General features: G+C 36.9%; 1 protein-coding gene across 28 annotated transcripts in view; it reads left to right on the top strand.

Moving 5' to 3' along the window:
* The window catches only part of Sox6 (SRY-box transcription factor 6), a 538,528-nt gene that overhangs the window by 462,282 nt on the left and 57,492 nt on the right, over window positions 1-18,754 (top strand). For all 28 annotated transcript variants that reach the window (XM_048360339.1, XM_048360343.1, XM_048360350.1 and 25 more), the window contains one exon: window positions 1,085-1,272. In XM_048360339.1, coding sequence (XP_048216296.1) covers window positions 1,085-1,272 — 188 coding nt within the window. The remainder of the gene's footprint in view (window positions 1-1,084; window positions 1,273-18,754) is intronic.

Genomic DNA, 18,754 nt, shown 5'->3' with positions numbered 1-18,754 from the left:
ATGACCTACCTAAAGACATTATTGCACATGTATTGCACACAGAAGGCATGTGATATGAGCCTGATTGTAATCTGATAACCTTTCTCCCTCTGTCGATATGAGGTAAACACACGTACTATGAACTGTGCATACAAGGCCTTTAAAAAGTGGATCATACTACAGAAACTGAAATCTATTGGTTATCAAACAATTGCTTTTCTTTTTGCCTAAAATTGGAAAACCTTATTCACAGTGTCCTTTTTATCCAAGGTAAAATGCAAGTTATACAAGATGATTTATTTCAGTTTGAATTTCTCTGTTACTGGAATGTAATGAAAGCAAATATTTATTTTTGCTTTAGCTGAGGATTCATCCTCATGTGAAAATCATTCTTCCACTTATAGCCTCACTGTCATGAAGACAGGGAAGCTAAGAGCAGTGGGTGTTCAAGTTGGGGGCAAGGAGTAGGTTGTCCTTCTCTTGGTAAATAACTGAGGCAGCCTGATGGGAAAAACGCTTCATTAACCAGCCAGCAATGGGGAGTGGAGAGTGTGGTGTATCCTCCCACTCACTCTTTCCTGCAGTGGACACACAGACAAACACACAGATGTCACTAAAACACATGTGGTATTTCGCGGGGTCTTTTCTGCTAAGCCTGAAATAGCTTTTCTGTATGAACATGCCAAATAGAATAAGAAACCTTGGCAGATATCTCAGCCTCCTTTCTACAACTCTCCTATAGTCTTCTACCTTATTGCTCCCACAAAGAGGAGGCAAGCTTGTTCCTATACTGTAGATGGCACCTAAACAGACATTTTCTCCCAAGCTGACACACATTTGCAATCCAGGACCCTTATATTGCGAGAAGGGAGTAACAGGACCCACATACACTGGAGTGCTGGTGTGTGTCCTCCAAGGGCCCCAAAGCACCAGCAAAGTTTGCTTCTCCTGACTTTCTGTGCTCTATGCACAGTATTGTACACATTTATTAATAACAAATGTGGTCCCCACTTCAGAGAATGTGATATTCTACAGGGGAGTGGATCTTAGCAGTACTTTATAGTCTAGCCTCACCAATCTCTAATAATGCATCCTATGTATGCAGATATCCTGTCCAGTCTCAACTCTCCTGCCCTTTTTGGGGATCAGGATACAGTGATGAAAGCCATTCAGGAAGCCCGGAAGATGCGAGAGCAGATCCAGCGGGAGCAACAGCAGCAACAGCCACATGGTGTTGATGGAAAACTCTCCTCCATGAATAATATGGGGCTGAACAACTGCAGGAATGAAAAGGTAACCCTTTCTTCCCACTGCCACTGGGTCTGCTAGACCTATGGATTCATTTTTGCTCATTCTTGTCAGGTTCCCACATATTACCCAGCAGCCAAAGAACTGGGCTTCTTGCTTGAGGGCTGCCCTGTATTTAACTCAGACCTGTACTCTGTCGCACTTAAGCATTACTTTCCCCTTTACTGAGATTGCCTCCAAGACATCCAGCCTGCCTACCTATTAGTGTGTATTTCTCCCACATTCCAAAATACTAAAAGTATCTTATAATAATGAGTACCTATGGTATTATTAGAATGAGTTTAGGATATGTGAATATTAAAAAGACCCATATATGTTCACAATGAAGGCTAATGTGATACCCTAATTTATCATTAAATTTAATCCTGTCACTGGAGTGAAATATAACACAGTGATTTGTAAAATGTGTCCCTTTCTGCTTCTTATTTGGCAAGTTATTTATCTGGTATTTATTCTGTAATAGACGGTAATCCAGGCACTGGAGATACAGCAGTGAGACAGTGGCTCATTCCTGCAATTCTCACTAGTTAGGAGGCAGAGGCCTGGAGGAGTACAGTGTGATGTTAGACAGGGCTGGAGACATGACACAAGTGGGTAGAGTGACAGCTATGAACAAGCAAGTATAAGACCCTGCGTTTAAGCTCTGATTTCAGAATTAAAAAAAAAAATCCCTGTCCTCATAGTGCTTACATTCTAACAGAGGGACACAGATGATAAAGCAATAAAGTATTTAAGGTATTATCAAGAGGTAGATAAATTCCATGAGAAAACAAGCAAGTTAAAGAAATGGCAGCTGTAGGGTGGTTATTTGAGATTAAGTAGTAAAGCCTCTCTTGGGAAGTGACATTGAACATTCTAACATTGAGCATTCTGGTGAGGAACATTTTAGGCAGCAGAACAATAAGCACAGAGGCCAGAGTGCTACAGGAGAAGGGACAGCAGGAGCACATGAAAGGCATAGTCCAAGGTAGAGCATGTTAGAGCATAGTGGAACTTGAGTTTATGTTCTTTTTATTCTACCTGTTATGGGAATCCCTGGGCCACTGCTGTTCGGTGTGTAGCCATGTCTCATTTACATATAATAAGATCATTAGGCTTCAGGTGGAAGAATGAAAACAGAGAAGGAGGCCAGCTGAGGGAGGAGACAGCATGAAATATTCTGATTACCTGATAGAATAAAATACTCTATTTAGAAAAAAGAGAGAGAGAGAAAGAGAGAGAGATAGGGACAACATGTGTAGTATGGTGGGTAATGATAACAGTGTTAGAGGAAAATTTTCTAAATATTTCCATTTATATGTTTATTGAGTAAAGGCTATTTCAGGTCAGGGTCAAGACCCCTGTTTGTTTCTACTTTTTGTTAATTCTTGTATGGCTGCTGTGGCAGTCTTCATTCAACAGAACTGATCTTGTATCTTCCCCAGTTTCTAAAAGATTTTTATATTTGTGTGTAGAAGTGGCTGGGAGTATGAAATGTTGCCTGTTGATTTTTCTGTGTTTTCCTCTCAACAGGGTATGGTGATGTGATAGTTTGGAAACTCTGGAAATGTGGCTATATTTGTTTCCCAGTGCTGTTTTTTTTTTCTTTTTGTTACAATTTGAGTAGCTTAAAGCAACAGAAATGTTCACACACCCAGTTCTAGAGGCCCATCACCACCCAAGGTATCTGCAGTGCCCTGTTCTCTGAGCAATAAAGAGACTACTCCCTTGAGGATGGTTGTAACAAATCTTGCTGTTGCTTGGCCTGCAGCTATTTCTCTCTAGTTTCTGCCTCTCTTCAATGGTTGTCTTCCCTCCTTCTGTGTGTGCCTATGTTCAGCATCTACCCAAATCCACAGTGACTGTATATTAACTCTCAGCTACAAAAATCTCTATTTCAAATAGGATGACATTCACAGGAACCTCAGATGGAGATGAGTGTATTTGTTTAGAGGGCACAATTCAACCCATTACAGTAGAACACAGAGAGGTTGCTCACTCTGAATCCAACTCTTTTTCTTACCTACTGTCAGCCTACACTCAGAGACAGCTGTGAAGAAGGTTTGGAAAGGGTTTTGTAGGATGGGAAAATGATGGGATTCTTAAAGCATTTGTGTGATCAAAGCCCTCACACAGATTAGGAAGCTTAGCTCTGAAAGAATGTTGACTTCCCAAGGCTTAGTAAAGAATTTGACTTTACTTTCAGTTCTCACTATGCTGAGTTGCTACACTGAATGTGTATGTGTGTATATGTGTGGGTGCATAGGTACTCACACATATATAATTGTATTTTTATTTATATATTTTATTTTTAAATTAAACATACACAGGAGGGTTCATTGTGATAATTCTCTCTATATATATATGTATATATATAATGTACTTTGAACAAGTTTGCCTCTACTATATTTCTCTTAGCTTCTCTTTTCATCTCCCCCTTTTCGAATAGTATTTAGTGGAGATATACATCTCCACATATACACATACGTTTATGTATTTTCCCATCTTTCCTTAGACTTGAAGGGGCATACTTTTCCTTGGAAACCTGTGTAGCTCCTTGGTACATTTCTTATATGGTGGGAAAATGCACACATTATGGTGTGGTGAGTTCTCTGGTGTCTGCTAAATTGTATCTACTTTTGTATACTTGAGATTAATTGTGCTCTAACAGAGGCTTCACCCTCATGATTTTCTCTAATCCTAATTATCTCTAAAAGACCCACATCCCATAACCATCACATTGGGGTGAGGACTTCAACACTTCGATTTTGAGAGGACACATAAAGTCATTTCATAGTCCCATGTTCTTGAGTTTGTACCACCAACTTAGAAGTGAAGTTCAAGTTCAGACACTATTAAGTTCACTGTTAACTTTGACTTCCACAGGTTATGTATTTTTCATTGACTCTTGAAAATTCATTTCGAGTCAGGTACCAGTGCCTTGTACCTATAATCCTAGCTACTCAGAAGAGGCTAAGATCTGGATGATTTAGGTTTGAAGCCAACCTGGGCCAATACATATATATCTCCAAAATAACCAGTGAAAGGCCTGGCTCATGTGATAGAATTATCAAATGAACAAGAAAGCTCAAAATATAAACTAAAATAAAGAAAAACACCTCACTTGGATATGAGTTGAAGATGGTCTTTCTCCTGAATAGTGATATTTATTTACTTACATATTGTGATTCATCAGACATTTTTCTGTATCCAGAGTAGCTGTCTATCCTTACTTGTTAGATAGCTTAACTCTTTTTTATAATTAAAATAATCATCTTAAAATTTTATGAGTTTCCATGCTATTTTTTCAAAGATTTTCTTCTGAGTCAAAAAAGGTAATTATATAATGTACAATAGGCCTGGAAAAGAGAGCATGACAAATTCACATTAACTCTCTTCAAAATTGTCTTCCTTACAATGATTACCTATTTCTTTAAGTATAAAGATTCATAAACTTGATTTATAAATGTATTCTTTGTAATCCATAATGCAGTTTTAGATAATTTTTTCAGTGTTGCTGTCATGAAACCTTATAATTTATTAAGCATGCTCCTTCTCACTCTTAATTGGACATTCTTTACAAAGGAACATGGCACACATTTGGGTTTCCTGGGAAGCAAGAAACTAACCATGACATGGAGGTTAGCAGTAGGTTTATTTGGAGATGCTCTCAGGATTGCCATCTATGGAAATGACTGGGCAGAAGAAGAGGTTGCACAGTGACACAGTCTTAACTGAGCCCTCAGGCTATTAGAAGATTTGAGGCTGCCATGGTCATTAAGATTTCACTTTGGCTGAAGTGACTTTCTTTGCTTGAGACCATGCCAGGGCAGGGCCTAAAGCTGGCTACCAATAGCATTCCCAGCAACTAAGAAATAGGGCAATCTGGGAAGTGCATTACAGTGTCCATTGCTACATGTTACGTTTAATCACATTAAATATATGTGTGCCTTAATCAGTGTTGGTTCACATTTACTACACGGGCACACATATAAGTTCACTTATGTGTTCATGTGAATACATAACTTAACCCATGATGTGTTTCCACTTTATTACACAAATCCCAAGTTTTGCACTTTAAAACGAAACATTGTTAGCTTAATCAACCAGAATGGCATCAATAGAGTTGTTCTGGGTGGCTGTGTTATGACATATTTAGGGTCTGTTAGACATATAGATTCTAGGGACAATAGACTGTAACAGCGTCTTAGGAGCTGTTATGCTCCATCATTTCAACATAGCCTCTGTTCATGGATTTTAAGTGTCCTGCCAGCACAAGTCTCACTGCCCTTACTGCTCTGAGTTTTAGCTTTCCATACCAAGAACCTTAGCCATCCTAACCCTGTTGTAGTAGTATTGCAATTAGATCATATTATAGGCTAATTGCTTACTGAATTTGTTGTTTTTACATCTCTAAGATAAGAAGTATTTTATGACAATACATAGCAGAATTTTAATCAGGCTGTGTAGAAATGTCTTCAGGGCTAAACTAAGGGCATCTGGCAGGGTAAGGCAGGGGTGGCCTTCTTAATGAATGGATCTATGTTAAAGTGTGTCCTAAAGTTGATGTTTAGGTGCTGACTTGGTGATCAGGGTGGGCACTTCATTGTATAGGCATTGTATAAGCTAGCTACCCGCTTATCACAGTTGCTCATAAACAGTTAGATGGCACATCCAAATATATGTGGCCTAAGCTGTTATTCCTGTCATCTGCAGAAGAAATATTTGACCTCATGAAGAATCAAAATGAGCTACAAATGGTCACCATTGTCACACTTTGCCTGCATCTTACAGGTATTGGTGAGGTTAAAGCTGTAGCATAAGGAAGAATTGGAGGGAATGTTACATTCGATCTGGTACAATTGCTTCCAGTTACAGTTAGACAAGCTGAGACCAAGTAAACAGATCCACAGTCATCTTGGATTTGATGTTCCTAATTCTACTTAGTGGTTTTTCTACTTAAAGAATAGTGTGTTTGTTTATAGTTTTCTGTCTTTTGACCAGTTACGTACAGAAGTAACTTACATTGGCAATCTTGAATCTTTGAGAGAGTAAGGTAAGGAATAAACAACAGCTGCAAAGCAGGAAAAACATTGAGTCCCCCGTGTTCTGTATACTTTCCATTTTCTGTCATGATGTCCATGGACTCTAGATCTGGAAACAGAAGGTAGAATGGTGCAAGTGTAGATAGAGAAACAGGAGGTGGTTAGGTCATGAGCATCCACAGAATGAGCAGCCTCCCAGCAGATTAATTAGAACATGAGATTTGGAGTTGGTTGGTCTTGAATGATAGTTCTTCCTGTGTTACCCCAGTAAATTATTTAACTTTTCTGAGTTGCAGTGAGCATAATTTATCTATTTGTGCGTTTGATACTCTGGGGATTGAATCTACAGCCTTGGGCAATAGACAAATGCTCTACTACTTGAGCCATGGGCTGTACTCTTTTGTTTGTATTATTATTTTTCTTCTTTATTGTCAAAGTGAAGTACAGAGAGGTTACAGTCTTATATGTAAAGCAAGTACATTTCTTATTCAACTTGTTACTTCCTCCCTCATTTCCCCTGCCCTGCCTCTCCCTTCCCTATTTCCCTCTCCCTCCCATGAGTTGTACAGTTTTTGAGACAAGGTTTCACTTACTTTGCCTGGGCTGTCCTCAAGCTCATGATCCTCTTGTTTCTATCTCCTGAGTAGCTGAAATTACAGGCATGCACCATCTTACCCTGGCTTTAATGACCGTATCATTAAAATGATGGCAATTATCCTTTCCTTGAAGGGCCATTTTGAGGAAAAGTGAACATAGCATGTATCGAGCACGAGAGACATTCCATTAATATCAGTTTATTTATTACTTAAAGGCAGCTTGTCATATCTGTTGCTAATTTTGTTAATATTTCTCTCTTGGTAATCTCCAGTAATCAGTGGGTCAACCTATGGCTCCTTGGGGCCATAATATCTTAGGATAGAGAGAAGGCTAGTAAGATACTAACAGACAGCTTCTGATAAAGCCACAAATGCTGTTTGTGTTTTTTTCTCAGAGCAATTTGTATATAGTACTTACTTGCTAGGATCTGGCCATACCACCATGATAATAATATTAAAATATGATTATATTAGTGTGCTAGGGAGCTTTTGTTCCTACTAATTTAATGCATTTTTAATGTATTTCCCTAGAAACCGAATTCAATCAATGATATTTGAAAATACTTAACCTCAAGCTTAATAATTACATACATTTCTCAAGCAAAATGGTATTTTTTAAAAATAAAGTAAAACAAGGTATTATAATATAATAATTGAAGCACAAAATTTGTCTCTACTTACTCAGAAAGCCATTACTTAATTTTTTACAAATGTTGGATCTCATTCCTCACCCATACTTTGCAACATATGAGAATGGTTCATCAGGGATGCATAAATGTAACACTGCTCCCTCTTATTGGGAAAGAAACACATACTGGATATTTTCTGCTTCCCATTGCCAATTGCCATTGCTCTTGTTATTATACAATTGATTCAGATATTCATTGTTGCATGACAGGACAGGTTTAGACAGAAGATCAATATAGCCATATAACAATAAGTGAAAGAGAATTGTGAGCAAATTATTTAGCAATATGTGTTTGTAATGAGTGAGCTTCTTATTACAGCTCCTAATATAGGCTAGTGAGGCCTTGTTTTCAAAGGTGTACATAGTACCAATTAATCAGAGTTACCATTGTTGTGAACAATTGCCGAATGCACTCAGTCACAGTGTTCCACTGTGTCAATCTGCTCTGAAAACAACTTGTTATATAAGGAAAGAGAAACACATTAGAGAGTTTACAATTCAGGGGGCAAATTTAATTGTAACTATCCTAATTTATAAAACAGAGCAAATGTCCATTTTTTAAAACTGTAGTATTTTTCATAACATGATATTATGAGATTTTTTATAGTTCTTGGATCAAAATATATTACTTATATTCTCTTCCTTGAGCCTTTCCGAATTTAAGGATTTAGCTGTTGCTATTCCTGTTTCACAGATGAGGAAACTAAGACCAGCTCTGTGTCACTTTGCTCCTGAATGTCTTCTCTCCAGTGTCTCCTTCATTCCCTACATCTCTGAGACAGATAGGGCTATTTTACTTAGAATCTAAATCAAGACACACGTTTTAGTTTCAAGCATCAATGTTAATGAAGTAAATGCTAAAATCATGAGGTGAAGAAGTCAACCTAGACATATCTTCTTTCTGGGTGCTTCTTTGAAATGAATAGCTGTATTTATACTGTGATGGGATTTTTTTTTCTAAAATTTAGGAAAAAGTGAGGCAAATTTTATTAATTTTGGATTTTGTATTTGAACTGATTTGGTCAACTATGCAGCGCTGTATGTAAACTCCTGGCTGAATGTAATTATTCAGTTGTGGTCTCTCTCTCACTCTCTCTCTCCCCCTCCCTCCCTCCCTCCCTCCCTCTCTCTGTCTTTTGTTGTCAGGGCTACTTCTGTGGTTGCCTAGCTACTAGTTTCAGGCCTAATTCATAAAAACAACAACAAACTTGCTTGGCTCATTTCTTCCCTGCAGTTTAAATGGAAAAGATGGTGAGAATTTATATAGATTTGATAAGGTTTAAGATACTTTTTAAGAATAGGGATAAGGATTGGAAAAACTTTAAAAACTTTCAGTTTACAGGTGTTTTAAGTTAAAATGCCACATCCAGTTAATGTTTACTCTAGTAAAAGGGTTAAACTTCAACAGAGTCAGTTAATAATTTCACATACATTTTCTGAGAGTTGCTGTTTTGGATACGTGTAGAGAGCATGTTTAGTAATATAAGGATTTGGGAGATCTAACCCCCTTGAGGCTTCATCCTACTACAGCTTATTTTTGTCAAGCTCTTAGACCAGCTGTTCTCAACTTTTTAGGATCTCAAGATCCTTTCACATTTTTTTTTCTGTTTTTTGTTGTTTTGTTTTGTTGGTTTATTTGCTGTTGTTGGTGAAATGGCATTGTTTGTTTTTTCTTTTTTTTGCCTGTTTTTAAAATTACTTATTGTCAAAGTGATGTACAAAGGGTTACATTTTTTAAACTAATAAAAACTCCCAAGAATTTCAATTTATATGGGAAATATATATCAAAATGTATCACATCAGATATTAAAATGGAAACATTAAAACATTTATTTAAATAATAAATCATTTAGATAGTAACATGAATTATATTTTGAATGTTAGCTATATTTTTCAAATTAAAAAAAACTGATGGATGGTTTGTTTTTCATCTTTATAAATCTTTTTATTATAGGACTTATTAGAACATAGATTTTCATATCCTCTAATGTCTTTGGCATTAAATTTTTATCCTTGCCATGTAACTTCTTGAGTGCCATTGTATACACATGAGAGAAAGAAAATTAAAAGGGTAAATAAAGATTCCTAACTGTTACTGTGAAAATTCTGGGTTTCGTGGACTCTCTAAACCAGTCTTAGAGATTTCAAGTATGGGATACTTTTAATGTCCTACTTTAGAGCCTGTTGTACATATATTTGCATTAATATTTTACTTGCATTCATCTTAATTTTCAAAACAGTCTTCATGAATCAAACATTGTAAATGTTAAAAATAACCAAGGGTTTTATTCTATCAGAGTCAATGAGCAAAGACAGTTAATAAAATTATATTACATATACTGTATTTACACTATGCCTTGATGAAAAAAATCACAAACTTTTGAATGACTTGCAGCATATGTATACACAGAAAGTAAACATAAAAGGCAAATGGAGATAGTAGGACAAATGAATGATGGATAAACAAAGTAAATAGGCAAAGTATAGACATGGTAAATGCACAACAATTCTTTCCATGTATATTTTCTTAGTTACTAATGAAGGACAGGGTGTCACAGACTCAGTTATAAGTTTTCCTAAATGGAATATGTTACAAGATCCCTATTGTTTTAGCAGTATACATTAAAAAATAGTTTATTGAGGGAAACATGAGTTTTCTCACATGAGGCCTCATAAAGGCTTGAGAATACCTAAGCATGTGTCTACAATACTTAGCTGAGAGCTACTGTAATTTTGTAGGGCTGTTTTTTCAACATACCTTTATCTTTGTGATCAATTTTTACCCAGCTTTCTTTGTCTCAGTTTATTTAATGTAGCTGACACTACACTTCTATACGTCATCCCATGCATACTTTCTTCAGTTCTGATCCATATTATTTACTTTATATACAAAGTGCAGAATTGGACCTGTGTCATGGACAGTTCAACAGGCTTCAGTCCTGGCTTTATCACTTCAGAAGTTAATATCTAAGAACCTTAATTAACCTTTTCTAAAACTGTCAGAATTTTACAATGATACCACAGTCAACCTGTTTTCTTTCTCCTTTCTACTCTTTCTCTCCTTTCCTCTCTTTCTTCTTCCCACCCTCCCACATTTTCTTTCTAGCTTCCATACCCACTTAAGGTAGTATCTTTATCTGGAAGTAGTTATAGTTTCTATACACAAGGTTTGTTGTAATCTTATAATAAAGGAATCCATGAAAGAGGTGTGGCCCAGAACTGGACATGCACTTGGTGATAGGACAAGCTGAAAGAAACCTTTTTCATAGCAAGTGTGAGACTTATCTTTGCAGGGAATCGTGATCCATTGATGATATCTGTAGATGGGGGTACATTTACTCTGTTGTAAACTTTAAGAGAATATTATGGTTACAGTGCAAATACAGGATGGGAGAGGAAAAAGAGCATGTTTGAATGCATAGTGACCTGGACTTTGGCTTTGGCTTCTAGGACTCAGGCTCTGGGACTCTGGGCCTTGCTGTCATCTGTGATTGAGATCACTTAAATCTTTTGCTTGATGCAGTCTTAGATAAAATACTATAGTCCATTTCCATCTCACTTGTAGGCTCTCAAGACCATTTCTATAGGTAGAACCCTATTTGAAATTTATTTAAATCCATTTTTGTACTGCTGCCTTTCCTTAGCTTATAGCTTAGCATGTTGTAAAAGCAAGATTTTTCCAGTATGAAGATAAAGCTCATAGGAAAACCATATAGCAAATGTAGCAGCAAGTGTTTAGTGTGGCATTGTTTCACATAAAGAATTTCTAAAGAATCCACTTGGCATTTAAAATTTTTTTCTTGGTCAATCATGAGGCTAAACCATGGGGCTTGAACTCAGAGCCTGGGCACTGCTCCTGAGCTTTTTTTGCTCAAGGCTAGCACTCTACCACTTTGAGTCCCATCTCTACCTAGTTTCATGATGGTTAGTTGGAGATAAGGGTCTCACAGACTTTCCTGCTTGGGATGCCTTTGAAAGACTATCCTCAGATCTCAGCTTCCTGTGTAGCTAGGATTACAGGCATGAGTGACTAGGACCTGGCTTAAATAATTTTTAAGTATCTGAGTTACAGGAGGAAAAAACACATATTGTCAGGAATTTTTCCATTAACTTAATAAAGAAAAAATATATAGTCATGATTAGCATCAAAACAAAATATTAAGCCTGACGTCATTTGATTGTACGTTTTTAGAATCAAGACTCTCTTTTAAAATAACATATCATAATTTTAAAACCCCAATAAAACTTGAATATTTAAAATCTGGTTTTGTTTAAAACATAGCCTTAGAAAGGTTAAGTAGATTCTGAACTATTGACTCTTTCCACCAAGTTCCTTGAGATGATTCAAACAGCCTCCTAATTCTAGGACACTCCCAAGCTGACACTTGAGAACACAGAGTTGTTGAACTGTCTACATGCCTGGATCCACTAGAGTCCCTGTGTTAGAGAACAAAGGTATCTGCTTCAAAGCTGGTAAATGTTCTCTGGATTTCAGTGCCCATTTCATGACATTGGCTTCCTCAGGAATCTTTGTTCTGAGAATTGGAGACCTCATGTCTGCTCTGTTCATAGACTTCTGTGAGAACTCTACAAAGATGTCTCTGTATCTACCCTTAGAGGATCGTAAGCCACAGCATTACCTCTAGTCCAGTGAGAACAGATGTTTTCCTCTTAGAGATATGTTAGGAGTTTATACCTATTTTTAGAGAAGTAAAAGTTTATATATTAAGCATTTTCTCAAAAGAAACACTGTTACCTAATACTTCTTTGATTCATTACATTTTAAGAATACTTCAACTAGAGCCATCAGAGACCATTTAGTACAGTTTTTGGTTTTATAGACAGGGAAACTGAAGCAGAGTCAAGTGAAGTGACTGCTTACATTCCTCTCAAGAGGCGAGGCTGGGGCAAGACGCTGGCCTCCCTGGCATGCTTTCAGTTCCAGACTACTGCTCACATGGTACTACAATGATAATGATGGTGACGCTGTGAAGTTCACAGTGTGAATTCAGTCTCACACTGCTTACATTGTTATAATCATGCACAGGACACATGATACACATTGTCTATCACAGCTGACTGTTCAGAGTTCAGGGTTCAATAGAACAGGCATTCTTAGTATTCTTAGTAGGCAATCAAGATTAAGTAATTAAAATTGATATCACTAACAGAAGATTTTGTGTCTATATATTATATGAAATTGTAGTTCCTGACAATTCAGATTTTCTTTTGAAGGTTAACTTAATCCTTTTTTATTTATTTTATTTTTTGCCAGTCATGGGGATTGGGACTCAGGGCCTAAGCACTGTCCCTAGCTTTTTTTTTTCTCAAGGCTAGCACTCTTACTTCTTGAGTTCTAGCTTTTTCTGTTTATGTGGGGCTGAGTAATCGAACCCAGGGCTTCATGCATGCTAGGCAAGCACTCTACCACTAAGCCACATTCCTAGCCCCCTTAATCCTTTTCAACAGTGGATATGGAGGACAATAATATCTAGCACTCTTTCCTTACTTAACAAGCTTTCATTGCCAATCACAATTTTAAGAACATAGAAATTCCAAGGCTTTTATTTGCAAAGCATAATTTTTTCCTATTTGTTAATGGTTCATCCTCCTAGCATTCTTCACATGTAGAACTTTTGTTATTTTTCTTTAGATGAGGATGATCTCAAATCATCCAGGTAGTATTAAAGTTGAGGCTCTTCAGAGTCATGGTTTCAAACCCCACATTCTTTCCACAATAGTGGATGGATTTCACCCTCCTCCTCAGTGTCAGAGCCTGCTCATGTGACCCAGGAAGTCTCGACTAGGACTAGAGCTTCACATGAGTGAGTGTGTGTGTGTGTGTGTGTGTGTGTGTGTGTGTGTGTGTGTGTGTGTTCATGTGGGTCCCATCTGTGTGTGAATGTCAAATGTGTCTGAGAGAGGGTATTCATTCCGTGGGTGTTTGTGTTTATATGTGGCTGTCTTTCCAGGCATCTTTTTATATCAGTGGGAATGGATGCCTGCTGTGTGTCTGTCTGACTATGCATATTTTTGTAATTTTCAGTGACTCTTTGTGTATCTGTGTAAATGTTAATCTCTGAGTTCATGTGTCTGTAGGTATGTTTATGAGTCCATGTCTGTGTGTCTCTGAATGTCAGTCTGTTATGAGACTATATGACAGTGTGAATTTATATAACATTCTCTGTGAGAGAAAAGAGAAAGAGAGAATATGTATGTGTGTGTAAGGCTCTGGGTTTGTTTTCTATGCTATTGCTGGTGGTAGCTATTGCTATACCTGATTACTTCCATTCTCAACTGGTAGACTCTGGTTGTATCTGTGAAAAGTCTATGTAAAAATTCTGTATGAATTCTTTCCTGCATTGCTTTCCCTCAGCACTGTCCTGAATCTGGCTGTAAAACAAAAGTGCAACTGGGAGAACTCTAGCCAAGGTTCACTTTTAGCTAAGATTCAGTTTGCATTCTTGACATTTGCAACTAATATTAGAATTTCCAAAAGTACTGTCTTGCTTTTATTTTTGGTACAACCCTGTTTTGCCCTCTATATCTTTTTATAAATGAAATCAGCAGCATTGGTTCTGAAGAGAAACAAAGGGTGTCTTAGAATTATATTTCCCAATAGCCTTAGTTCTCATATTTTCTATGTCAGAGAACCTTGTGGTCCTTAATGGAGAATTGTCATGACTTTTATGAAAAGAGAAATTACCAATTTGGATGGGGATCTCCTTGCATATGGTAAAATAGCAGCAATAAAATGAACCTCAATTTTTCTTTCTGTAAAATGTTAATAGAAACATTTTTAGTGAACTCTTAGGTTCCATAGTCATGTTAAGAACTTCCTAGGGCTGGGATTATGTCTCAGTTGCAGAATGCTTGCCTAGGATGAAAAAGACCCTGGGTTCTATCTCTCTCTAGAACCACAATGAAAAAAAATTCCCTTACTACTCTTTTAAGAATGTGAGTTCTCCCATCATAGTGACCTTAGACAAAGTCTTATTTGAAATTTACCAAAATCTAATACGGTAGGATTATTAGTATCCTGTTTTTATACTTCGTTGTAGATTAAAAACAAAACCCAAATCACTGAGTATTCACGTGATGTCTCTGTTCAAATATCAACCCTTTTCCCTGCAAAGCCTCTTCTTTGTACTGTGCCCCCACTGGGCTACTGTTATTAGTAATGTGAAAGGAAAGCCCAGGCCTATTTTCAGTCCTCCTAACATCGAGTCGAAAACACTCAGGCATTGTTCATTGATTATGATTACTTAGGACTAGGGGCCACCGTTTGTAAATAGTAGTTAATTCTTAAATAAAAATTTATTTTCATCACATCTGTCTGTACCTTTGAAATTTCCTTAGGCAGGGGAATTTTGTATTCTTTTCAGGGTTGTTTTTCATACTAGTCTTTAGAAGAATTTTGAAGTCTCTTTTAAGAATCCCAAGTTGCTTTGCCTCATGGCCTCCTCCTCTGTTTTCTATTCTTTTTTTTTTTAAGTTTTTATTATAAAACTGATGTACAGAGAGGTTACAGTTTCACACGTTAGGCATTGGATACATTTCTTGTACTGTTTGTTACCTTGTCCCTCATACCCCCCTCCCCCCTCCCCCTGTCCCCCCCTGAGGTGTTCAGTTCACTTACACCAAACAGTTTTGCAAGTATTGCTTTTGTTGTTGTTTCTCGTATTTTACCCTTTGTCTCTCAATTTTGGTATTCCCTTTGAATTTCCTAATTCTAATACCAGTACACACTGTTTCCCATACACTCAGATAAGATTACAGAGATAGTGTAGATACAATCACAAGACAGGTCCATTGTTCATAGTCTGCTTTACTGTCTGTGTCTACTTACAGATATCAAGATATATAAGATACATTTTTTCTTCTTTCTTTGCTCCCTGTGAGCTCCCTTCGCTCTTCTTCTCATCCTCTCCTTTTGTCCCTCTCTCTCTGCCTTTCCTTCTATTTCTCACTGTAATCTTACAGCCTTCTGCAGTTAGGGTGCAGTGTCTGACCGCTGATGATTTTTCTCCAAACTCAGAATTGTAAGAGGCAGCTGTGTGTTTTAGATTTTTCTGTGGCAGAGTTTTCAAATCTAATATCTGCATCTTCTGATTCTAGCCCATGTCCTTGGTTGTACCAAAAGTCAGGGGACTCTCCCAGGTTTGCATCTGGAGATGGGGAGTTAGGGGTCACGAGACAAAATTATACAGGAATTACTATACACAATGGAGGTATACAGTAAGGGGACTTGACAGATAACTGGTACCTAGCTATGCAAAATCTAATGTTAAATTGTTTATTTAGATGGTCAAGCAGTAAAGTCTTAAACTTTAGTAGCTTCAGGAAGTTAAATTTATAAAATAAACAGACGTGCAAAGCTTCAGAAGCCAGCTTGGATGATGGCCTTCCCGATCACGTGACTTGTAACTAGAACTGAATCAGGGTTCATAAATTAAGCCTTGACTAAAAAAAAAAATGAAGAAGTAAGTAAAAAGCCTAGATTTGAAAGCTGAAGACTTGTCTTGTTGTAGGCTACTACCTGTGGGGTTTGGGGATCTTTAATCGTATAGAGCCTCAGTACGATCTGAAGTATCCGTTGATTATGCCTTAGAAATGAGATAATATGTGGAAAGGGTTTTATAGTTTAGAGGATTTCAGCCTAGCTGCCTATGTCCTGTGAAGCTGGGGAACTGAGGAACCGAGTCAATGGTTTCTGCTGAGAAGGCAAGTGCTGTTTTGCTGTGTGCTTCTTATCTCTAGCATCATTGGAATGGATGGACTCAAAGCTGCTGTAGACTAATAGTATAAATAAGTAGCATGTCTTCACTATTTTTCTATAAATAAAACAACTTTTTGTTTATCATCTTTGTGGGTGGTGGAGGGAAGAAGTTGTAGAAAGGAAATGAAGTCTGTTTCAAGTAAATCAGGTCTGTTGTACCCAGGATCTCTGGAGTTTATAGGAAACATTCATTTTTTTCCCCCCTCAAAGAATTAGCTGAGGACTGAGAATTAGCTAAATGTAGATGGATTTACTGATCAGCACAATACAAGGAGATCAAAACACAGTGAGTTAATGAATTTCATGTGGCTTTGTGTAGATTGGTTTTCTTGGATCATTTTCTCAAACTTTTATAATATTAGAAGCTAACTTAATGACATAAAAAATTATCCAAAGGTGATGCTTGAGAAAATATTAAGTAATGATTTATCTTTGAATAGAAACCATGTTAAAGAGTTCAGTTTGCAGTGAAACCAGTTTATCCAGAAGGCAAAATATGTGAGTGTTTCAAGCAATGCACGATGAATTTACTTCTGAAAGTGCAAGTGTGAGCCCATAGATGTGTTTCTTTTCTTACTGGGAAGGCTAGTATTTCAAACCAAACAGATCCTAAATAGATTGTTTATTTTAAGATTTGTTTGCTTGATCTGAGCATTCCAATAATCCAGGCCTTCATGTCATGGTACCAATAAGAGAATACAATCTACAACTCAAAGCTTATTTAAATGGCAGGTTTTAACACGCTGGACCTTGGTACAAGCAGGAAGGCTAGCTATCCTATGTGCAATTTTTAAATTTTTGTCTTTTTTTTGTTATCTCTTCAGCTATGGGAAAGTAAAATTTTAATCACAATATAAATTTGAAAACATATTTTTTTCAGTGAAAAGCAGACTGTGGGGTTTCATTTTCGGTTTTTCTTTCCTTAATGTCACTATTGCAATGCAGTTAAATAAGAACTATGTTCTTTAAAAACATTATACTTTTATGCAATCATGATCTTCTTAAGTCATTAGCTGGTGGAAATAACCATTAAAAAGTCTGCAAAACTTTGAAAGCTGGTCATTGTAATGTTCACATAGGAAGTTGTTTGTTCTATGAACAAGTAGGTAGTTTTGTCCCTGATACTTTGGAAACGCATTTTAGATAACTGTCATTATTCAATTTTGGGGACTGAATAAACAAATCTCCTTCATATCCTGCTCTGGCTAATTTTCCAGGTTTCTCCCAATCTAGGAAGAGAACAGAGAGTAATCAGGAGGTTGTTATTAAGCTTTAGAACAAACACGTGCTTCTTTTTGATAGTCTAGAGCCCTTGGAGGTGTTGTTTTATTTCATTTAGAAATTTTAACCTATAGCCTAAGCACTGATTCTACTTCTTGAAGAGATTGTTCAAATCAATTGAAGCACTTGCTTTTAGACCAGAAATTCATCTGCTACATTTTAAAGTAACTAACTATTTAGTTCCCAAACTTACGTTGTCAGATTCAGTTCTAACTTATGAACCAAATCATAAATTCCATTCAAATGCTATTATCATCTTAATATTTAAACTTGTTTATGCATAGAGTTGAATACTGACTTTCATGTTTCTGAGAAATAAAGTGGGAGCAGTCCCAACTCTCTTAGTATATATTATTTCAGTTTCTGATTTCTGAATGCAGAGCTGATAACCCTTTCTCCTTTAATACAATAACAAACAAGTAAAAAGCGCACACAAAATATACTTTAAATGGAAATGATTTCAAGTTTGTGTCAATTAGAGTCAATTGTGAAGAGCAGGTGATCTTCTTTTTCTATTTATTTATATATTTTGCCATTTGTACTTAACAGTGGAAGGAATAAAAGGCACTTGCACTGTTTGCTGGCTCTCTGATGACAAATGGTTGATGTGTTGGAGAGCTTATACCTCATTTACATCACATGCATAATGTACTCTATGGAGGGTATTAGCTTTCGGGGGTTGGCAGTGTCGCTTAGCACACACAGTGATCAGCACATTTTTTGAGACTGCAATAATCAGAGGAATGTCACAGTGATGTAGGAACTAGAGGAAATAACATGCCACAGTGATGTACCCATTGTTGTTCTGTTGTCACCAGTTGTGTTTTCCTTGAAGCCCAGCAAATGGGTCATGAATTCAGTAGAGTAAAACATGGAACTAGGTGCAAGAATAAACATCTATTCCTGAGCTTTATATTCAGAGAAAAAGGAGAAAATTGGCTATGTGGGAAACAAACTGCCCTGAAAGCTTTGAGGAGCTATGCATATGCTTATGTAATCTTCAAGCAAGATGTGCAGCCTTTTATGAATGTGACTAGCCTCATTTAATCTCAAGTAAGAAGCATTTGATTTCACATAGAAAGAAGGGGGGGGAAGAAAA

Source organism: Perognathus longimembris, chromosome 13 (genome assembly GCF_023159225.1).
Source record: "Perognathus longimembris pacificus isolate PPM17 chromosome 13, ASM2315922v1, whole genome shotgun sequence".
NCBI lineage: Eukaryota > Metazoa > Chordata > Mammalia > Rodentia > Heteromyidae > Perognathus > Perognathus longimembris.
This window is presented reverse-complemented; position numbering and strand designations above follow the sequence as displayed.